The 24351-nt window shown below is 42.1% G+C and overlaps 1 protein-coding gene across 1 annotated transcript in view; it reads left to right on the forward strand.

Moving 5' to 3' along the window:
* The window catches only part of GPD2 (glycerol-3-phosphate dehydrogenase 2), a 146616-nt gene that overhangs the window by 19480 nt on the left and 102785 nt on the right, over window positions 1-24351 (forward strand). The window contains exon 2 of the mRNA XM_040971590.1: window positions 20881-20990. Coding sequence (XP_040827524.1) covers window positions 20889-20990 — 102 coding nt within the window. The 5' untranslated portion in view covers window positions 20881-20888. The remainder of the gene's footprint in view (window positions 1-20880; window positions 20991-24351) is intronic.

The following is a 24351-nucleotide window of genomic DNA, read 5'->3' on the forward strand; positions in this document are numbered from 1 at the left end:
TGCTTTTGGCACAGGAGGGAGCCCCTGGCTGGGTTGTTGACTGAAGAGATTCTATTCTTGGGCCTAGTGCGGTGGCCAGGTGGCTAAAGTGATTCTAATCCAAGGGACCCTGCTTCCTATCCAGTTCCTTGCTTGTGGTCTGGGAAAGCAGTCGATGATGGCCCAAAACCTTGGCACCCTGCACCCAAATGGGAGACTTGGAAGACCTATTGGCTCCTGGCTTAGGATTGGTGCAACTCTGGCCATTGCGGCTGCTTGGGGAATGAATCATTGGACGGAAGATCTTCCTCTCTGTCTCTCCTCCTCTCTCTGTATATCTGACTTTGAAATAAAAATAAATAAATCTTTAAAAAAAAGAGAGAGAGGGAGAGATTCTGTTCTTGTGAACTTGAATGCTGAGGAATGCTAAGTTCTGGGAAGTTTGCTCAGCTCTGGAGTCTCTAGTTAAGTTTCTTTTGTGAAATCTGAAATCCCTGAGAGAATTTCAGGCTGGTTTATGTACTGTTCAGCACTTAAGGTTATTGTGTAAAGACAAATTCATTCTGGTTAGGGTGGAGACTCCAGACTCTTTACAGTAATGTAGGTAATTCTTTGACGTCTTCCGTTTCTTGCTTTAAAATTCTTCATAAATTGTGAAGGTAAACTGTCCTTTTCCTTTCTTTATATGAGTCTTTTATTCTAGTTCATTAAAGATGAGAAAGTTGTATAATAGGGAAATCACTCAAGTAATGGTCAGATATATGGGTTTTAGTCAAATGTCAGTTGCAACATGCTCTTTAGAATTCTTACTTTTTTCACTTCTTTCATATATATATATGTATGTGTGTGTATTTTTTCTTATAAGAATAATATATGCTCATTTTAGAGTTCCAGAACAACTCTAAAGGAAGAAAACAAAATTATAACCCTGCCATTCAGCAATGAGAATTTTAAAGAACATTTTTGCTATTTCTTGGTCCTTGCATTCATGCATATGTGTGTTTGCATGCGTGTGTGTATATACATGACATATGTCCACACATGCACATACATACTTTTAAACTACTTTTGCTCTTTTCATATTTTTCTCCTTGCTCATTATTCTACCACCATGTAGAATATAATTAACGTAGAAAGGATTCCTGAGTTAAAAAAAATAAGTCTAGAGTTTTTTATTTAAATCTATGCACATATTTCTAGCACTTTCTTCACTTTATTATAATATAAATCCACATAAAATGCTGCTTTTCATTCATTTGGGGTATGGATGGTCATATGGTATGGCTGCTGTCCCAACACCAGGGCCCCGTTAGGGTGAGAAAAATGGCAGGGGGCTGTGTAGGACAAAAACCCAGTGTGATGAGATCCAGAAGTGCCATGGAATAAAGGAATGCACAGATGTTGTCCATCCCTTATGTGAGGAAACTACAGTCCAGAGAAGTCAGGTGGCTTTGTTCAGCTTGAGATTGTCATGGGATGGAGTGCCAGCTCAGGTGGCTGATTGCCCATTCTGTGATCACTGCAGAACACTCAACCACCTCAGAACAGAGTCTGAAAAGCAAACCACGCTGCTGGCAGCTGCCAAAGTAATGACCGAGGGAGTAGGCACAAGTGTACCGGGTGAGGTCAGGCCTGAAGGTCGCCACAGTGACATTGGAATGTGGAGTTTTGACAGGCATCCTGTTAGAAATGCCATTTTGTGATTCACTTGCCTGCAGACTGCCTCATGGTAAGAACAGAGCCTCAAACTAGGGGGCTGACTCTTTTTTGGATTAGTTTAACATCATCTCAGAAATAATGGGTGAGGAGAGGCTGTTGAGTATAAATTGCTAATGTGCTCTGCTGATTTCCAGCAGTCATGTGATTTGACTGACAACAGCGTGAGCCTAGCCCACTGGGGTCTGGTGAATTGCATACACTCAGCCAGAGTGTTTCTTGAGCTGGAATTGAAATGCATGGCCCTTTAGTTTCCAGTGTGATAGCAGCACTCAGGCAATTGACTTTTGCTCTTCAGTTTCCAACAGGGGGAAAACTATGAAATAAAATGGGGATAGACTAGGCATCCTTAAGATTCAAACCCATAAATATAAATAACTATAATTAATCATATGCGGGTTCTATTGCCTATTACAGTGGTACTCAACTGGGTCAATAAGATTCACACAGCTCTTTAATTCTCAGCCTATGATTGGTGGGTGCTTCAGCCTGTTTATATGTGACCCAAGATTCTCTTACAATATAGGTCCAAAATCAACTCAAGTATTAATGAGTTATGTGTGTGAAGGTTGGTGGTAGGAAGTCACGTGCAAATTCACTAACCCGGGGAAGCAGAAATATGAAAAATTTCTGCTTTTCCGCTTTGAGTGTCTCTCTAAATTGACTCCCTGCTCATTGTTTCCAGCTTGTTAGACTGGATGGGACAGAGCAGGTTTCTCAAGTATGTAAGTTCAATAGATGTTAAAACTCAAGATGATCCCTAAAGTACTTGTTTTCATTTTGCAGGCCATGTTTTTGATTGTGGTTTGCACTTCTAACTGTTTACTTGTGGATTTGTCCCTCTTCCCATTTTCCTTTCTTTAAGATCCCATTTCAAGCTTTCATCTGCTGATCTTGAATATGACTAATGACATCCTAAAGAAAAGACTGGTTGCTTTTTGTTGTTGTTATCTTGAAAGTCACTGTTTACATTTCTCCAAGGTGTTTCTCTTTTTTTCAAGCAAATCCCATAATATTTTGACTCCACTGATTTTCTCTCCCTATCCCGTCAGAATCGGAACCTTCCTACCGGGAGGTGTGTGATAGATACATTTGTGTTTTCATCCCCTGTTCATGGCTCAGAGCTGTCCCAGGGCAGCCCACGGAGGCCAGCGTCTCACTTTTACCTAGATGAGTCACAGAAACTCTAATCATCATCATTTCCTGCCTTTCAGTAATGGAACTGGCTCTAAGAAATTCTTTGGTTTGCACTTGCCCGATAGTAGGTCATGAGATCATTCTGCTTTACGAAGGGACCTTAGACCTGTCGCCTGAAGGGAAGTGGTGAGCACAGGACCTCCGTAGAAAGTGAACAGACAGGCCTGGCTTGAAGTCCCTATCCAGTCTGTGAGCAGTCATACATGCATTATGAAACCTCAGTGGAAAATCGAAAGAGCAGAGTTTGGAGTGTGCCTGGAGGGTGATGCACTGGAGGGGTGTGGGTGCTCCACACCTGTGCCCATCCTGACTCGAGGCATCACTGTATCTGTGTCTTTTGTAATATACTTCAGGTAATATGGGAAAATGCGTTCTGTTTACTGTTCAAGCAATTACTTCAACTCATAAAGCATTTTGTGGGAACCTTAATTTATAACTAGTCAGTGGACAGCACGTATTGCAGCCTGAGACACATGATTGGAGTCTTCAGCTGGAAAGGGCGGTTGTGAGCACTGAACTCTCAACCTGTGGGATCTGATGCTCTCTTCGGGTGTGCAATGTTAGAATTAAGTCAGTGGCCACCCTGCCAGTGTCCACTACAGAACTGATTACTTGCCTGGGGGTGTGAATCCCCTAAGCCTGCACCATCTTGTGCAAGGATTTCTGTGTTGTGAGACTGCAGGAGGAGAAACTAAACTGGAGCAGACTTTTCCTTCTGCATGAGAAGGTCCTATGCAACTTAGCACCTGTCTGTCTCTCCGAGCCCATCAGTTACTGTGCTGCAGCCACAGTTGCCAGTCAGTGCCTGCCACCCCCTCCCAGGAGGTGAGGAATACCTCTGCCTGGAAGACCCTTCTCCTGAAAGAGAGGGAGGGAGGGAAGGAGAGAAGAAGAAGAAGAAGAAGGAGAAGAAGAAGAAGAAGCAGAAGGAGGAGGAGGAGGGAGGGGGAGGAGAAGAGAAGAAAGGTAGAAGGAAGGAAAGAAGGAAGAAAGAAAGAAAATGGCTTTGTTTCTAGAGCAGAAGGGTAGAATTTGACCATGATTTTCCTGTTTGATATGGGTTTGAACAGGTGAGACAGAATTAAAGTAGGAATTTTCTTTTATACAGCTTAGCCTATGAGTATGTATGAGGACAGTATTTAAAATTTTTGAGTGTGTACAGCAAAATCTTGAAGTTTCAGTCACCTAGAACATAAACAGAGGGAAAAAGGGCTCTTGAATGGTGAGAGCCAGAACACTGAAAATTCAAATGGCAGCCCACCAAGTAGTTCCATTTGCCTCGCTCAAAGCTGTTTATTTGTGTTTGAAGCATGGCTCTGTCTTCCTTGGCCATGATTTTTCTGACCATACTGATAATAAGTGAGAAGCGAGGTGGAGAGTTCAGAGGTCAATGGATAGAACTGCTGTCAGCTTGATAATTTGGAAAGAACAGGAAGATTTTATAAAGCAGCTAGAGGAAGAGTTCATATGGAGCAGTCCCTACTTGAAGGCCGCCTGGTGAAGGGGTTAACAGGGTTAACCCTTCTACTGCCCCTGGAAGAGCTAATCAAAGTTTGTTATTTAGTCATAACTTGAATGCATGGGTCACCACACATCATGAATATTTGTATTCATAGATAATATTCTTTATTTAAGAAAATAAAGCATGGGTTGCGTTTAAAAAATTTGGATTCAAAATAATTTAGGAATTTTAAATGTATGTTAAGCATGCTTTTGAGTATGTTAATTATGAACTTAACACAGATCTAACCCCTTGGAAGGCAGGGGCTTTGTATTTGCTGTTAGTTCTGTATTTACTTTTACACAACTATTAAATGAGTTCAAGCCTTAATTATCCGACAGTGCTCACTAAACAGAACATAGATACCACCTTAAGTGTATTAAGTATTCTTGTGTTTTTTCTTGTATTGTTTAGATGAATAAAAATCATAAAGAAATAATACTTGAAAGTGAAAATACCTGGACGTTTTCAGATATCTCCTGGAGGAAGTTTCCATAAATTCAAATGAATTGCCTGAAATCGTGAAACAAATTAATTGAAGAAACAGAATTATTAGGCATTTTTTCTCCTTTTTTTAAAAAGATCTATTTATGTTTATTGGAAAGGCAGATTTACAGAGAGGAGAGACAGAAAGTCCTTACATCCCGCTGTTAACTCCCTTAGTGCCTATAGTGGCTGGAGATGAGTCAATCAGAAGCCAGGAGCTACGAACTTCTTCTGGGTCCCCCCGCCACACACAGTGCAGGATCATAAGGCACTGGGCCATCCTCCGCTGCTCTCCCAGGTCATGCAGGAAGCTAGATGGAAAGTGGAGCAGCTGAGACCTGAACTGGTGCCTCTGTGAAATGCTTGTGCCTGGAGGTAGAGGATTAGCCAGTTGAGCCAATGCTCTGGACAAGTCTTAATCTCTCTTTCCAGAATATGCCCTGGTTATATATATATTTTAAATTGGGTATTTTGAAACTTGGAAGAACATAAAATTCTTTTTTTTTTTAAATTGCTGACAGCTTTAGAGAAGTTGAGCATTGACTTTGTTATGTATTTTCCCGCATGTAATGGTCTTAGTTGTGTTATGTTGGTACTGGAATAGCTTATGCACGCTGGCTAGACTTGTTTATAAAGTAGTACTTGAATGCTTTCCACTTAGAGTATACTCAAGACCTTTTAAAGAAGAAAAGAAAAATCTCTGGAGAAGAGGCCCCATTCAAGTGGAGAGAATAAGATTTCAAGATTAATACTGTATAAGCCCTGATAGTTGAGATAGAAATACAGACTGAGTCGGTATTTTTGCAAAAGTAAGGCAAATGTAATGTATTTTCTTTATATCATTATTGATGTGAGAATGGAGAATTTAGAGGATTTGAAATTATGTTTGTGATTTTTCTGAATGGGGTTTTTTTTAAACAATCTGTTTCTTCAATCTCTCCTGTTATCTGCTTCTTGCTTACTTAAGGCTCATTTTTAGGGAGTGTAATCACTAAGCAAAGTTAGGCAATACACGATTCTTAGGCCTGCTGTACGTTTCACATTCCTTTGCCTGCAGCCATTGCCTGTGTGATTTGGCCCTAATTTGCACACAGTTTATTATTTTTTTTCTAGAAATAATTTATTAATTTCTAAAGGTTTGTTTTTAATTAGAAAATCATTTTTACAGAGAGGCGATACAAAGAGGAAGATCTTCTATAAGCTGGTTCACTCCCCAAGTGGCCACAGTGGCCCAAGCTGAGCTGATCTGAAGCCAGGAGCCAGGAGCTTCTTCTGGGTCTCCCACATGGGTGCAGGGTCCCAAGGCTTTGGGCCATCCTCAATTGCTTTCCCAGGCCACAGGCAGGGAATTGGATGCTAACTGGAGCAGCCAGTGCCTATATGGGGTCCCTGTGTATCTAAGGTGAGAACTCTAGCCACAAAGCTACCGGGCCCAAAAACATTTATTACTTTTTATTTGAAAGGCAGATTTATAGAGAGAAATAAATGCAGAGAAAACTATCGTCCATTTGCTGGTTCACTCCCCAAGTGGCCGCTGCAATGGCTGGAGCTGAGCAGATCTGAAACCAGGAAGCAGGAGCTGGGAATTTCTTCTGGGTCTCCTGCATGGGCTCAGTGTCCTAAGACCTTGGGCTGTCCTCTGCTACTTTCTTAGGCCGCAAACAGGGAGCTGTGGTTTTTCAAAATACACATTTTCAGTGATTTTTTGGAATACTTTTTATATGCTTGAACTTCAAAGACGTTTAGACCAAAATAATAAATGAATGAATGAATGAATAAATAAATAAATCTTTACGAAAAAATGATACCCATTTGGAACTCCATGTTGGAGTTTTGTTAGGTACTGCAGGAGATTCTGTAGCAACATGTAGCTTCAAAAAAATGGTTTTCTTACCACCAAAAGGATCAGGTGCAGAAAGCCTGAAGGCAGCTTCCTTGGTAACATTCTTTTTCTGTGTCTGCTATCGTCATTTTATTAGGCAATATAGAAATGCAAATTTATTTAATGTCATATTAGTTATGTTGCAAATTAGATTCCTTAGCCTGGCAATATTGTAAGGTATATTCCGGATTTTCTCTTATATAAAGAGCTATTTTATGTCAGGATTACTCTAAATTGCATGCAAAGGATCTTCAAGAGATTCGTAGCCAATGAATTTCATGAAAAACAAAAATAAAAAAAACTTTCATCAGCTTCAAATTGTTTTACACCCAAATGCATTTTTTTTTTCCTTTTTTGAATGACCCTTGTGTCTGGTAAATGAAAAAGGCATATGTATATTTTAACGGAAGATTAAAGCCTTGTATGACTGTAAACATTATATGCCTATTATATAGATGCATGTTAATTTCAGTTTTAACTTTAAGATGGAAGATACCACCAGGTGCTTGGTGCAGCAGATAAGATATTGCTTGGGATGCCTGCGTCCCAATCATGGTGCCTGGTCTGAGGGCTGGCATCTCTGCTTTCCATCCAGTCTGCTGCTGATTCACATACAATGGCTCATGTGGCAGGGTTTCTACTATGCTATACAAGAGGCCCTCAATTGAGTTCCGGCCTCCTGGCATTGCTCAGCATCTGTGGGCATTTGATGTGTGAACTGGCAAATGGAAGATTGGTCTCTCTGTCTTTCTGCCTTTTGAATAAAGTAAAATATATAAATTAAACTTTTGCCAATGGGAAATAAGATCCCACATTTGGTTTTGTGGTTGAGATGATCACATCCCATCTCACAGCACCGCAGCCCGCTTCCTGGCTCTGGTGTCTGATGCTAGGAGGCAGCGGGCGATAAGTGAGTGGCTGGGGGCCTGACGCACACAGATGCCCTGGTCCAGCCCCAGGCTGGGCATTTGGGTGTGTGCTGGTGGATGAGAGTTCTTCTGTCTGCCTGTCTCTGTCTGCCTCTTGAAAAAAGTTTTAAAAAATGAAAGCGAAAATAAATCCATTGAATGAACTGTCTGAAATTTTTTCCATTTTTATAGTAATTCTGTGCAAAGCACATACAATGAAAACCATTCCATTATGAATTCAATGTTGATAATTTGCATTTAATTAACAAAAATCTGTTGGTAGCAAAGATGAAGTTAACAGTCTCTTAGAATTTTACAATGAATCTCATGAAAATAAGAAATGGGGTTCAAATTTTTGACTATAGTTCTAGTATGCATTTTATAAAAGGCAGAAAATGTAAGTAACATTGTAGAGCAATTGCCTTGGAAACAGCAACAGTGTTTTGTAGAAGATTGGGTTTTAAATAATAAATGAGTACTGGAGTGCAAGCACACATTCTCGCATTCATGCACGGTCCCCTCCCTTTCAACATATTTTTTGGTTGAGAGCACTTTGTAAAATACAGTATTCATTAATAGCTTTGACGTTGCATAGTAAGTTAAAAGAAAGCACAACAATTGCACATCTGAACCTTTGTGTAATATTTGAGATACATTTCCATCTAAGAGCCTTTTAACTGGTTCACTTTAACAGTTATCCACTCTATTTCTTCCTTTTTTACTGTCTGCTTGCATTTTTTGATTCTCCTCTTTGTTAATTCCTGCTTTTGCCAAGCTGCCAGACCCTGATCCTCCTCTGAGGCTGAGGAACATCCACAGGCTAACCATCCTCTCTTGGCACTCACAGCTTTGCCTTTGCTCCTAAAAAGATCCAACGACCCACCAGAGCACCAGAAACAGAATCGCTGGGGGGTTTGCCAAAGTACTGTTTTTGTCTTTCAACTATGTGAATTAGTACAAACACAGTGTTTTCTTTCACATTCCCCCTTTTTAATTTTTGTTCTGTTTTGTTCTTATTAAAATGCTCTTTTGTTGAGTTTTTTCCTCCATTGTTTGGGTTGAACCCCTCTTGCATTAGAATTTCCTGGAGAAATGGGTTGGAAATAGAAAAATGTGCACTTGCTTAAAGCCACCTGGCTCTGCGTTGGGGGTGGCGGTCAGGGATAGAGCTGGAGTTTGGGTGCTGGGCTGTGTTGCTTCAGCTTCCTCATTAGCCACAGTTAAGAGTTTTATACATCCAGAGGCTGAGGACTCGTGGCATTTCTGACTTTTCTCCTGACTCTTACTTTGCTTTGATTTATCTTGTGTTGGGAGAATGCTTTTCTCGGTGACTTCAGAGAAGTCTTTTTGTTTGTCATTAGATGTTGTTCCATGGATGTATTCTTTTGAACCGTACGTTGTTGTGTTTTTCTTTTGTTTGTTTGCTTGTTTCTGTTTTTGTTATAATAAAGGAAGGCTTGAAGAAGAAGGTGGTTGAAGGACAAATGTGTCTGTTGTTTTTTCAGGACCTGATGCATGCTTCTTTCCTTTAGCATCTTCCATGGGCTGCTAGTGTCACAGATGCAGGCAGCCTCAGCTTTTCCTTAAAACGTTTTTTTATTTTGGAAATTTTATTTGAAAGGGCTACATATAGAGAGAGATGAAGAGAGAGGTTCTGTCCACTAGTTCACTCTGCAGATGACTGTGATGGCCAGAGATGGACCAGGCTGAAGCCAGGAGCTCCATTAGTTGCCCACGTGCCCGGGGTCCGTGTGCTTGGATCAGCCAGCCTCTGTGTTCTGCCCAGGCCGTGAGCAGGGGAGTCTGCGCAGGTTTTATGTATCTCAGTCACTGTGGCATGTTGAGCTTGTTTGGTGCAGACCAGTGGACCAAGTCCTCGGTTTACAGAACAGCTGGTTTGACTGGCTTGTTATGCTAATTTATTCTGGTTTGAATCCAAGTTCCTTAGGTAGTAAAAACCTTCTATCATGTGTGAGTACAGGGAGATGGTGCTGTTCTTCATGGGGAGAGGTTACCTCGTACCTTCCCCGGCCCCAAGGGAGAGGAGGTACATCCTGAAGGGGTCATTTGTTTGCAGGTAAGGGTTAGGGTTACTTGGAACTGTGGCTTTTAACTTGTGTCCCTATAGCTGCATACCTATCCCATTTTATTCCCACCACAGAAATTTCTGACCCTTAATATTAAGGGTTGCCAAAGGATACAGATTTATCACAGCTTCTGTACCTGCTTCCTGCTGCTTATGGACATAGGCCTTGCCTATCCTGGGTTTGGAAATCTCTCCCAGTCTCAGCTAATGGATCCATCTCATGAACATGCAATTTTGCTGTAAGTGCCAATAACTGTGTCCACCACGTGATCTTCATTATCAGGAACTTTATTGTTTTATTTATTTTTTGCATTTTTGGAGAGGTAGTTGAGGTCTTCACTTGTTTCACTGAAGCGGGCAGGCTTGTCTTCCATGTGAACCTGGGGGCGTTCCTCTCCTTTGCACCGGATTCTACGGAGACGGTGGCTCCACGTGCAGTTGTATGCGTGAAGGTCGGGCACACACTCAAGTGCTCCGGTCCCGGAGATCAGAGGTCCCGAGGCATCCAAAGCTAACTGAATATGAAAGCATGGGCCACTTGCCGATGCCAAATGCTGCCAGTGAGACTGAAAACAGATCTGATAAAGGTAGGGGTTCCTCGGGTTCCTTGAAAGCCTAGGTAACCATCCACCAGGACCAGGGATGGCCACAGCAATCCCCTTGGTCCCAGTTGCGCTCCCTGCTGGCCTGTCCCAGAGACCACAGACAGCTTCCACACTTTGCCAAGAGGAAGGAAGGAAGGAAGGGCCCTTACTTTTTTTTGATAGGTGGATCTCACCTGTTTTTACTAGTCTAAAGTGTATAGTTTATTCAAATGTGTAATTTAATTGGGAGAGTTGTCATGTCCCTGAACAGCAGTGACTGCTCAGGGATTGTGATGCATAGAGTCTGTCTAAAATGAGAATCCTAACAGAACAGCTCGTAATTCACTTTGGCCAGGTAAGGTGCAGTTGTCATTCAGGAAAAAAAAAAAAGGTTCAGCAAGCTTTGAGAAGTGGTGAGACAAGTTTTTGTTTGCTAACACTAATGTACATGTTATTGTGTAACCGTTTATGTCTGCCCAGCTTCAGGCATAAGCTCCCCAGCCACATTTTTTTATTATATAAATTTTCTTTTTTTTTCCATTTTTTTCCCTTTATATTTGACAATCTTTACATAGTTAATTAGGACACAAAGGTTCAAGGGCTACAGGAAAGTAGGTAAGACTATTATTTTCACATTTTTTTCCCTGTGTCTGGGGTAAAGGGGGAGATAAAGGGAGAAGCCCAATCCAGCCTCCCACCCGTCCCAGGTCCCTGATGCCCGGCCACATCTTTAGTTCTGATTTCACTGGAACGTTTTTAACCCACATAACTGTCTATTTTATTGTTTTCTCTAATCTCAGTCAAGATTTTAAATTTCTTTAATTCCATACCAAGCTCCTTTTCTCCTTTAAATCCTCTTGGTTTCTTAACAATGTCATGTTCGGGCTAATCCCAAGCTGCCTAGGTGAACAACTCTTACCGTATTCGGGGTCTCCCTGCTTCTCCGTGTGATCAGGTGTCGGGTCCTGTCTGGTCTCTAACTGCGGGCTGTCATCAGGCATTTCTCTGAAGCATCCATCTGTACCTCTGGAACTTCAGTGTTGTCTTATACATGTCTCTTATCTACTCACACGGTGACTGTTCCATTATTCTCTGATTGGAAACTATGTGTTCATGGGTTTCAATGCAAAACTCTACTTAAACACTATAAATCAGAGGGCCAACATCTTCCATGAGCTACACAGAACTTTGTATTGCCAGTGAGTATTGTAGAAACATCTTCTGGAGTCATCTTTCTAAAGTTCACTTTTTCTTTTTCTTTCTTTTTTTTAAAGATTTATTTATTTTTTACTGGAAAGTCAGATTCAGAGAGCAGCCGATACAGAGAGAAATGTCTTCCGTCTGCTGGTTCACAATCCAAATGACTGCAACAGCCAGAGCCAAGCTGAGTTGAAGCCAGGAGCCTGGAGCCTCTTCCAGGTCTCCCATGCAGGTGCAGGGTGCCAAGGCTTTGGGCTGTCCTCGACTGCTTTCCCAGGCCACAAGCAGGGAGCTGGAAGTGAAGTGGAGCTGCTGGGATTAGAGCTGGTGCCCATATGGGAGCCTGAGTGTTCAAGGCGAGGATTTAGTCACTAGGCTATTGTGTCGGGCTGTAATGCTCACTATTATTTCTTCTTCTTCCTCTTCTTCTTTTTTATTTATTTATGTTTATTGGAAAGGCAGATATACAAAGAGGAGGAGAGATAGAGAAGAAGATCTTTGGTCTGATTGTTCACTCCCCAAGCGGCCACAATGGCTACAGCTGAGCCATTCCCAAGGCAGGAGCTTCTTCCGGGTCTCCCATGTGGATGCGAGGTTCCAAGGCTTTGAACCATCCTCGATTGCTTTCCAAGGCCACAAATAGGGAGCTGGATGGAAGTGGAGCCGTTGGAATTAGAACTGGTGCCCATATGGGATCCTGGTGCATTCAAGGTAAGGACTTTAACCACTTTGCTATTACGCCAGGCCCATAGCATTCACTTCTAATAGAGAGTTGTCTCCAGCAAAATCAGTAAATTAATACTACCAAACACTACATTCTTATTTCTCTCCTAAGTCATCTTAGTATTTTCAGACCTTGTACTCACCCCCTCAAATATTTTCTTCCTGCAGACTGTTCATAAGCCTCCTTCTTTAAAGCCCTCTTTAATTCTAGTTGTAATCAATCACTTCTCCACTATGATGATGTATCACCTTTGCTTTCTTTGCTACTAGAATATTGTAACACTTAGTGCAGCACAGCTAGTTTGAGTGCAGCATTACGGGACAGACTTTGCTATTTCATCCTACATATTGATTGTAAACTGCTTGAGAGTAGTTGATGCACTCAGCCATTTTTAGTTGAGCACCATTTTTCTGAAATTTTCTCAGTTGTACTGGTATTCTTATAGGAATTGGAAGGCTTGCACTGGTCTGTGCTAGTTTAGAAAGCAACCTGGATTCCTTGTACATGTGATTGAATCAGTAGGCTATATAGCTTATTTTTCTTTTGGATATTTTCTCCTTCTCATTTATTTGTAAAAGGTGAAGAAGATTTGTCAATATTTTGGCCCTCTGTTTTTGGGCTCAGAAAATGATATCCCAGAGTGAGAACCAAAGAAAGAGTCTCAGAAGCAAATGCTTGTCTTCCCCTCTCTCCTACCTTCCTGCTGCTTGTTCTTTCTCAATGGAAGAAAACCGCAGAAACTAAGATCACTTATCCCTCCTGGGAAACGTCATAGAAACCAGATGTGTGGTAGGGTTGGAACCGAAGGCAGGCTGGACCAGGCCAGGCTGCAGCATCTGATGGCAAAGGCCAAGATGGGGGTTAGTCCATGCCAGGCTGAGTCAGAGTAACCACCAGCACAGGCAAGGTCTGTGTGGGTTTGGTTGGGGAGTCAAGGGGATGTCCCACATGGGCTGTGGTTTCCTCTGGTGAGTGTGAGAGCCAGAATCTGGGCGATGATATGAGCTGGACACTGCTACAGCATCCCTTGGCATGGGTGTGGACTGGATATGGGGTGTGCCAGACTGGGCTAGGCTCTGACGCTTGCTGGTGCTCACGAGAGCAAGGGTGGATGTAGGATAGGCCGGGCTAGGTCTTGGCACCCACTGAGCCACATGAGAGGTAGGCCTTGGGGTAGATCAGGCAGGGCGCTGGGCTGTAGCACCCAAAGGTAAGAGTTGGAGTGGATATGAGCCGCCTGGGCAAGACCACTGTGTCTGCCAGGACAGGAGGTGGGCCAAGTCAGGCAGGACCAAGCACCTACTGTTGTACATGAGATGTGTGACTTTGAGGTGACCTGACAGAGGAGCTTGGAGAACTCTTCTGTCAGAAAGCAGTCCCTGCAGATGAGTGCACGAATGGGATGCGGAGCCAACTGGACCAGTCTGCAGCACATGCTGGTGTGCATAGGAACTGGGCTGTGGATGAATGTGGTGGGGGTTACTAGGGGTGGCTACGACTGGGCTGCAGTTGCTGCTGGTGTGTGAAAGGCCCAATTGTGGTGGGCAGGGTTGGGCTGGGTCACAGCATTCTTTGGTTTGCATATGAATGGGGCTGGGAACAGAGCTGGACCCAGCAACTGCAACCATCAAATGTGTATGTGTAGGCCAGCGTGGGTGACAGAGAGAGCTGGACCCCACACTGGCCGGAACATACAGAAATCAGGTCTGGGGTCACTTCTGTTGAGGTTTCTTTTGGGACCCCTCCCGGATGGATCAGGGTACTAAGAACTCCAAATACAGGAACCCTCCTTCTTCCCCCACAAAAAAAGATTGGAAGCAATTGTCTCACCCACTTTCCTCATTTCTGGACCCTTCCCATCATAATCAGTGACTCATGGGCATGCATCCTTCTATCTATGTAAACATCATCAGAAATATAATAGTTCTATTATGAGGGAAAAAAAAATCTCAAAACTCTTCCAAAAAGCCTTTGATGTCTCTCCCTCTCTCCTTTCAAGAGGCACCCCACTTCCCAGCTTTCTTCTGGAAGGTGCTTTCCCCTTTCCCTCTTTATTCTTCCCTCTTCTATATTCACCTGGTCACTCTGCAAATAAAACTTCTCTTTCAGAAAAAAAAAAGAAAAGAAAAAGAGAGATAAAGCTATGGCTTCCAATCAGATGGCTTACTCCCCAAATGGCTGCAATAGCTAGTATGGCTAGACCAAAAGCCAGGAGCCATGAGGTTCACTTTGGTCTCCTATGTGGGTACAAGGGTCCAAGCACTTGAGCTGGGTTCTGTTTCTTTCTCAGGTGCCTCAGATGGAACCTGGATTGGAAGTGGAACAGCCTGACTTTGAATCTGCATTCAGAAGTGCTGCCAACATCACAGTTTTGGCTTCACTTGATGCCCACAGTACTAATACTCATGCCCACACTACTAGCTGGTTTTTTTTTTTTTTAAGATTTATTTATTTGTTGGAAAGACAGATATACAGAGAGGAGGAGAGACAGAGAGGAAGATCTTCTGTCCGATGATTTACTCCCCAAGTGAGCGCAACGGCTGATGCTATGCCGATCCAAAGCCAAGATCCAGGAACTTCTTCCGGGTATCCCACATGGGTGCAGGGTCCCAAAGCTTTGGGCTGTCCTTGACCGCTTTCCCAGGCCACAAGCAGGGAGCTAGATGGGAAGTGGAGCTACTGGGACAAGAACCGGCACCCATATGGGATCCTGGTGCGCTCAAGGCGAGGACTTTAGACGCTAGGCCATTGCATCGGGCCCCACTACTAGCTGTTTTCAGAAGGCCTCTGATCCCTCTTGGATTCTATTCAGTTAACTGAATCCCTACATTGAGCTTCTGCTAACTAGTACTTTATTGCCTTGTTAGCAGACAGGAGGTCTGGCCAAACTGGTTTCCCCAAGGGCTAGTCATTTCATTTCCATTTTTTTTAAATGCTTATTTTATTTTTATACAGATATACAGACAGGAGGAGAGACAGAGAGGAAGATAATCTGTCCGATGATTCACTCCCCAAGTTACCTCAATGGCTGATGCTACCCCGATTCAAAGCCAGAATCCAGGAACTTTCTCCAGGTCTCCCACATGGGTGCAGGGTCTCAAGGCTTTTTGCTGTCCTGGACTGCTTTCCCAGGCCACAAGCAAGATGGGAAATGGGGCTGTCAGGATTACAACTGGCGCCCATATAGGATCCCTGAATGTTCAAGGCGAGGACTTTTGGCCGCTAGGCCATCGCCCTGGGCCCTCATTTCCTTTTATTACCTTTGAAACCCAGGACAGAAGCTGCTGACACTCTGTTTCACAGTCGTGCATGGCTTCTTCTCTATTTGGAAGCTTAGCTGCCTTGCACTGAGCTGCTAATCTTTTTGGCATTTACTAATGACAAGGATTATTTTATGCTGTGAATTGATACTGGCTCTTTGAGCTTACAGTAACTAATGAGTTATTGCAAAAGATAAAAAAAATATTGTTTTAAAGATTTATTTGTTTTTATTTGAAATGGAGATTTACAGAGAGAAGGAGAGACTCAGCGAGAGAGATCTTTCATCCTTTGGTTCACTCCGCAAATGGCCACAACGGCCAGAGCTAAACTGATCTAGAAGCTAGGAGCTGGGAGCATCTGGATCTCCCACATGGATGCAGGATTCCAAGGACTTAAGCCTTCTCCTGCTGCCTTCATAATCCATAATTAGGGAGCTGGGTTGGAAGTGGATTGGTTGGAAATAGAGCCAGCACCCAAATGGGATGCCAATGCTGCAGGTGGAGAATTGGCTTCAGCCGTTATGCCAGCCTCAAAGGCTGTATAGCTTTTTGATAATGGCAACAATGGCTGCAATAAATAGTTATTCCTGTAGGATAGGGATTGTGTCTTTCTATTTTCAAGATGTTTTCTCACATTTCAGTAAGAAAAGCCTCAGGTGTTTGATTGAATTGGACAAAAATGGCAGCAAATTACAGTATGCTATGGGAAAAATCATTGGTTGGGTTAACAGTAGGAACTCCTGAAGTGGGTCCAGGGTGTGATGGTGAGCATAGTCTGGGCACTTGGAAGCTGATGGGGCCTGTGCCACTGAGGGGTGGGTCTCCCATCAGCAGTGGGTTGCTCATGGAATGCACTGAGTGGCGTTGGGTGACCTGCTTAGGGTGACAGCTTTGCCATGAGATGCACTGTGGGGGCATTGTACAACCCTACAGCATGGGAGCTGGACTTTGCTGCTGCTCTGGGGGTCTGAGATTCAGTGTAGGAATGAGGTCCTTCCTTTCTTTCTGCAGACCCAGATGCTCAGCAGTCCAACCGTGCTTGCCTTTTACATCTACAGGTATTAAGTCCAGATGTGAAAAATGCTTAACCCTCATGGGCTACACTTTGAACTCAGCCAGTCAGATACGAAATACAAACTAAATAAAAAATCTGCTGGTGTCTGAGTTTTCTCCCGAGTTCATCTGTGTACAGTCTTGTAGTAGTAAGTTTCTGTGATTTTTGTGTTTGGACATTCACTTTGGGTCTTTGAGTCTGACTTAACTTAGCCAGTGAGGGCTCATACCTGAGCCAGGGAGGACTCTCTACTGAGTGGCTTGCTTGAAAAAGCTATTCCAGGGCCCAGTGCGGTGGCGCAAGTTTTTAAGGTCCTCGCCTTGCATGCCCGGGATCCCATATGGGCGCCAGTTCTATCATGGCAGCCCCGCTTCCCTTCCAGCTCCCTGCCTGTGGCCCGGGAAAGCAGTCAAGGACGGCCCAAAGCTTTGGGACCTTGCACCCGCGTGGGAGACCTGGAAGAGGCTCCTGGCTTCGGATTGGCATAGCATTGGCCGTTGCGCTCACTTGGGGAGTGACTCATCGGACGGAAGATCTTCCTCTCTGTCTCCTCTCTGTATATCCGCCTTTCCAATAAAATAATAATAATAATAAATCTTTAAAAAAAATAAATCTTTAAAAAAAAAAGAGAAAGCTATTCCAGAAAGGTTGCTGTCAATGGCCACTGTCCAGAGAGAAACATCAAACAAAATTAAAACAAATTCAGTCTTAGCAGAAATTGATATTTTGTCTACTCAGATGAGTTTTTGTGGACAAACAGCCTAGAGACGTGTCTGTTAGTCCCTAGCCCACTGTCTAGTCCTGTAACACTCCTTCCAACCCTTCTGGCCAAAGGGGATCTCTAATATGCTGTAAGGATCTTTTTGGAAGAAGAAAAAAAAGAGAGGGAGAGAGAGAAACTAACTCAAATGGATTTTGATTCATGTAATCTGAGATAATCTTTGGTAAATCAATGTACTTACTAAATTGTTGGTTAAATTAGATAGAAATACCAATGAGAATTCATCCTTGGTTTATTAGGAAAACAAGTTTGTTGTTTCTTCTATTGTATATTTGAATGCTATAGTAGTATCACTAGGGCTGTGTTTTTAATACTAGCTCATCTGTGAGCTAGAGCTATTGATTTCCAACTGCATTTTACACTTAGAAGGAAATGATTATTGTTCTTTGTAATTATTGTAAAAACTTTTCCTCTTCGCGTGTAATATCAATAGACACGCAGCATGCAGTTTCTGTTAATCTGGTTTTCCATTCTTTCATCATCGAAGTGGAGTTCTTACGTTATCTGGTAATGGATAGATACTTGGTCAAAGGTGTTTTCCTTGCCTTCGAAAGACTTGAATGATAAGGGATTGTACACGGAGGGTGTTCACTTGGAGATAAGAGCAGAATTGAGGTTTTCTGTTGGGGAGAAGTTGCCTTCAGAGGCCGAAAGCAGTCTAGGTCTTTCTGCGCATGGGGAGTGGTTTGGCTGAATTCTTCACTTTCTCTGAATAGCACCTGCCTCTTCTGTGAAACTAGGCGCCCTGAAGGTAAAATGAGCTGATGTGTGTAAAAACTAAAAGCCCTGGACCATTTTGCCTAGCAAATATCCAATCAATGACTGTTGCCATTATAGCATCCATAATAAAAGCGAAAATAGGGATCATTTTAGTAGAGCCAGGTGAAATGGACTGATTTTGTGTTTAGGTTTTTGAAACAGTATAAAAGTGGCTTATTGGCTAGATGCTTTTTAAAACTATTTATTAGTTTTTAAAATTTTTATTGAAGTCAGATTCACAGAGAGAGAGAGAGTGAGAGACAGAGAAAGAGAGAGAGACAGAGAGGAGGATCTTCCTTCTGCTGGTTCACTCCCCAAGTGGCCGCAACGGCCAGAGCTGAGGCAAACCGAAACCAGGAGCCTGGAGCTTCTTCTGAGTCTCTTACGTGTGTGCAGGGTCCCAAGGCTTTAGGTCATCTTCAACTGCTTTTCCAGGCCACCAGCAGGGAGTAGTAATGTAAGTGGAGTAACTGGGATATGAACCAGTGCTCCTGTGGGATCTTGGCAAGGACTTTAGCCACTAGGCTACCATGCCAGGCCCTAGCTTGATGATCTTATGGAAAGATTTGATCACAATGGAAGGCCTCTTAAGCACATATTATTCTGTGAAATTATAAAAAAGAAAACCTTTTATTGATTGTAGTTAAGACTATGGCTGACTGTAAAATAGTACACAAATGCAAGTTTTTATTGGCATCAGTGACTACTTGGGAAAACACATGGAAATATCTGACTTTGCAGCTTTTGGTCTGAGACAAATCAAATGGGAAAAGTACATAGGACAGGAAAGAACACAGATACACCAAACATTTGGGTAAACTAGTTTAACCCTACCTGACCAAATGAGCCTGAGACCTTTTCTTTGGCTGTTAAACACAACATCCTCAGTTGGACATGTTGATATGTGGTGCCCTTTGTGAAGTCATCAATGGCATTATCAACTAGACAGAAGTGATGATGTGGTAAGTTGAAGTCAACCACCCAGATCACATCCAGCGGGGATCACCAGGCTGCTGTCTATATGGAATGGGTTCAAGCATAGTTTAGGTAAACAGAACTAGGCCTCTGTTCTTCGTCCCCACTTGTCCATGGGACTCAGGTGACCTTAAAACAGCCTGCTCTCTCTGGGCTGTGAGGGTTTCCATCGTTGTATGACAGACACCCATATGAACATTTACAGTAATGCCTTGAATGGGATGGTGAGTAAATAGGTGCCTGCTAACTTGGAGCTTTTATTCACGAGTTGCTTAGAGTTGGCTGTCTGATGACTGAAATTCCATAGCCAGCCCACAGCTATGCCTTCAATTACCTTGGAAAGTTATATAGACAACAGATAGTAAACAAACAAACAATAACAAAATGATGCCTCTAGCAGTTGAGTGTGCATGGGAAATATTTTCCTGCTAATCATCTTATTAAAAAAAAAAGCCTTGGAATTTAGGAGTTTTGAAAAAAGAATGAAATGAAAGACAAAATTTTAAGAAATACTTTTATTTTAGTATATAGTTTTTAGAATTCCACAATGAATTTTCTCTTGAATTGTGGTTAGAACTGTACTGACATTTATTAGCTTGGAGTAGTATGATAATACTATCTGTCCAGGATGGACCTTCAATATTTTACTGTATCATAATTTACACTGAGATATGGTTTTTTTTAGTATTGTATATTTAAAATTACTTTCATAGTGAATGCATTCTTGAATTATGAGACATCAGTATAGCATACGGTGTGCTGTTCAGACAAATCAGACCTCACCCATATAGGAAAAAGGGGTAGTAGCTTCCGTGTAAGATGTGGGCATGCCAGTTGCTTTTGTGAATGGAAAGTCTTAGGCAGATCAAATCGCTCAATTCTGAGTCACAAAGTGGCTCTTTCCCCCTTTTGGTTTCTGAAAACTAAACTGCGTGTTCAGTTCAGCAGTGGGAACCAAATGAAAGAAAAGTCAGGGTTAACACAAGGTTGACACAAGGGTTAACTTTATGTAGAATGCACAGTGGGCATGAAAGCCTGCCTAATCTGAAGCGTTTCCTCTAGAAATTATGGGGTCATGCAACTCCAGCTAAAAATAGTTTTCTTTGTTTTTTTTTTTTTTTTGGAAGTTCTTCTGATGAAGGTATTCCAGCAGGCTAATTAGGCTACTTTGTGAAAGAATTATGTTATGATATCTTTTTACTTCTTATCTCTAAAGTGTAGGCATTTTTAGCAAAGGAAATATATTGAGTCTTGACTTTTGGCTCTAGTGAGAGCTTCGTCAGGAAGGACAAAACAAGGGAAAGAGGGTTGTAGCACAATTTGTGTTATTGCAGTTGCCACAGAAGCAGAAGCAGGCCTGGCGCTTCCTGCACATCGGGCGCCCCACACGTTTCACCAGTTTTCCTTCTGGAGGGGATGCACTCTTGAATAAATTTGCAAGGACAACCTGAAGTTTTGTCAAATACACCGTGACATTTCTTTTCACAGCTCTCTTGACTTTATACTGTTTAAATATTTTCAGTTGCCCGTTCCTTTGATTTTCTTTCTTTAATTCCTGTCGGATCTGGGATTAACTTTTGTATAATCAGTACCCTTAACTAGATTTTCATGATTACATTTGAATTGTGGTATACGAGTTGATATGTTAGTAATTTCCTTGTTTTATGTCTCTTTTTCTAGTTTAACATAGTTTCATAATCTACGAAGTTTTTTTTTAATGATATTGCGGTTGTTTTGTGATAACAAAATTCCAATTAACTTTGTCTCTGTCTCTGTTTCCTTTTGTAGGCTGAGAAATGGCGTTTCAAAAGGCAGTTAAAGGGACTGTTCTGGTTGGAGGAGGAGCTCTTGCCACAGTGTTAGGACTCTCGCATTTTGCTCATTACAGACGGAGACAAGTGAGTAACTGCATGCATTGATAATATGCCGCTGAACTCTGCTGAAGGACTGTGCACAGGGTGTGTGCCTGCAGGCTCTGTTCACACACGTTTGCCAAAGTTTGTCAGTTTGCAGCGGAAGACACTCATCCAGGACACTGCCTTACTGATCTTTGAGAACTGTGTGTGTCTCACTTTTTTAAAAAGTGAACCTTTTTTTAGGAAGCATTGTGTAGCCTGTATTTGGGCTCTTTGGTGTTCAGAAGACTGCTTCATTTATGAGTGCCAGCATTTGCTCACTTAGACTTCCTTTGTCTTGTCTATCTAGACACTTTCTGTGTTCCTGCCAAAAGTTGGTCTTAAGTAGGAGGCAGGCATCCGAGAAAGGAGATGGAAAATAAAGGCCCCACTTGGAAGCCCAGTTTTATTTCTGAAGCATTATGTACTTTTGTAGTATTATATTTGGTAAAAAAAAATTTAATGGAGGAATACTCTGCAGTTGAGATGAATGTGAAGTTTTCAAACACTTTTAGTTGTTCCATTTATTTTCATATCATTTTTTCCTTGGTGTATCCTGATGCTTCCCCGCAGCCAAACTGATGAGGTGGTAATTTTACAGAGGTTTCCTTTCCAGGCTCACAATCCTGTTAACCACATCACTGGCTAGTGCTACTCTCTTATTCCTTCTTTTTCTATTCCCAGGGAATTTTGTAATACCAGGTGGGTTTTCCATTCTTCTTTCAAAGATTAAGGTGAAAGAATTTGGTGTGTCATTTAGAACTGGGCAAACTGTGAGCTGTTCACTATTGACACTTTTGTGGATAGCTTTTCAGTTAAGAACTGACTTGAACATACTGCTTTTGTTCGTTACTAGGTAGTAAGCCAGGCACATTGGTTGGAATCCCAAATCCTGAATGGGAAATTCCACTTTAAAACTACATGGGCCAGCTTGCAATTTTTAAAAAACTCATTTTCATGTAAAATGTGAAAGTCATATAAGTCGTATTTGTCTCTCACTCTGATCTGTGACTGTGCTACTCTGAAAATTTTCCCAGGCATATTTGTTGTAGGTATTATTAATGGATTGACTTGTTGTTGAAACTGGTATCTATTGGCTGTGCTAAATACACTGCTTGTTTTTAAAAGATTACATTGATTCCTTAGGAGTAAATGTGAAAATATGTTGCTTCTTGGGGGATCTTTTAGCCAAGTCTTGTGAGACACCCTAAACCTGCACTAAAGTCCCTGGATTCAATTCCTGCTCCTGTTGGCAGCTTCCTCTTGTTGCGGATCCTCGGAGGCAGCCCGTGATAGATGAAGTACTGGGTTCCTAACACTCACTTGCATGGGTGACCTGAGTTGAGTTCTTGGTTCCTGGTTTTGGCCATGGCTCTTGCTGACATAGGCAGAGTGAATCAGTTGGTGGGAGTGTGTCCTGTCTCTTGAGTAAGGAAACAAACAAATAAATGAAATATGTTGCTTCTGCTAAGTCTGTTTCGAAAGTGCATTTCTGTTTGGGAAATGGTCTTGAGGGATTGGATTACTTCTGCCATCTTTATGAGTGCCATCCGAAACGACTGGAAAATGCCAATGCCTAAGGTTATGACACCTAATATGATGAGTTGTTGCTCAATCTGTATGTGGTTTCTCTCTTTCAACCACAGTAAGCATGTTCTATATAAGTTTATAGATTAACTTTTTGCCTAGTAGTACCATTGCATCTTTATTTTTTCTTTGATTCCTTTCTAATGATTCGTTAGCAAAATAGAATTATCTGAAGATATTCTCCCAAACAGCCCAGTTAGGAGTAGCTTTTAGTCTGGAAAATTCATGGTAGTGTAAGGATTTTTTGAGTCCTAGAACATTTTGTCATTTTATCCTTCCTGAGTTAGACATCCTGACCACCCTAAAAGCCACATGAAATAGATACCAGCAACTTGAAGTCATTTATAATTTTTAACTGACAAGTACTACTGAAAGAAGGAAAACAACTACAGGCATATTGAGTCAATAATTTGCAAGAGAAATCCAACTGTGTGTCTGAGTGAGCTGGAGGAAACTACTGTTTGAGCCATTGACATAAGATGACTACAGGCCTCCCTTAACTCAGCTGTCTTCTCTTGGAAAATATCTGCCAGTCAGAGCCATTCTAGAGGGAGAGTTTTCCTGACTTCAGTAGGCGAGAAAAATGTCCACCCTTAAGGCACATTCATTTCCTCAGCTTTTGTTTGGAGAAGCCGGGTCCTTCAATGTGGCTAGGTTCACTCCATTGTTCCACAGTGATGCATGATGTGTTGGCTTATTGGACATTTTTCTATTTTTTTGTGATTTTTCAAGATAATTACAGTGGGTAAGCAGTACTATAAAGAGTAAGTTGGGGTTAAAACCTGAGATACTGATGTGCTAGGAAGCGTGTCCGTTGGTCATGTGTGTTGTCACAATCTGCTGTATTCCCCAAGTCTGTGCCTACCTGCTCCCTGGCCTGTGCTCACGTGGCGTTCTCAACACAGAGCCTGCCCCTGCAAAATGAGCAGGGTGATTCTATGGTGATGAATTTTTATGTGCAACTAGAAGAAGGAAAATTACTATATATGTTTTTAGAAATTATACAGAGAACACAATAAAATAGAATCAGATGAAGTTTTGCTTACTTTTACTGTGTTGCTTGAATCAAAGCACAGTTGGTCAGAAAATGCAGCCCTTTGTGGAGACGGGCATTTCTGGGAGTCAGCTGGGATTAGAGGTGATAGCAGTGACTCTTCTGTCTCATTTGTCCTTCAGTAGGCGTTCTCTCCCTAAGTGTATGTTCTTAACCTTATCTTACACTTATCAACCTACGCTTGGTCCAAGTGAAACTTAGATTTTTTTTTTCTTTTTGAGTTATGTGAATCAGGTTTAGAAGAAATGGGGAAGGGGAGGTGAAGGGGAGGATCCCCATACCTACAAATGTCATGGAACATAATAATATTAATAAATACAAGCCAAAAAAAAAAAAGAAATGGGAGGATACCAAAGTCAACAGAGCTTTGGAAGGATCTTAATTATTTTTTTCTTTTTCTAAGGCTTTTTTTTCTTTTAAATATTTATCTCTATTCAAAAGGAACTATTAGCAGACGGAAAAGGAGAGATAGAGATAGTTCCTCCGTCTGTTGGTTCACTTCCCAAATGGCTGCAATGGCTGGAGCTGAGCCAATTCAAAACCAGGAATCAGGAACTTCTTCCAGGTCACCCATGTAAGTGCAGAGGCCCAAGAATTTGGGTTCTCCTCTGCTGCCTTTTTAGGCATAGCATATTATCAGGGAGCTGTATTGGAGGTGGAGCAGCTAGAATTGCAACTGGTGCCTATGTGGGAGGCTGAAGTATGAGTGGAGGCTTAGCATGG

This window comes from Ochotona curzoniae, unplaced genomic scaffold, assembly GCF_017591425.1.
Source record: "Ochotona curzoniae isolate NIBS_2020 unplaced genomic scaffold, NIBS_Ocur_1.0 contig_2210, whole genome shotgun sequence".
Lineage (NCBI taxonomy): Eukaryota > Metazoa > Chordata > Mammalia > Lagomorpha > Ochotonidae > Ochotona > Ochotona curzoniae.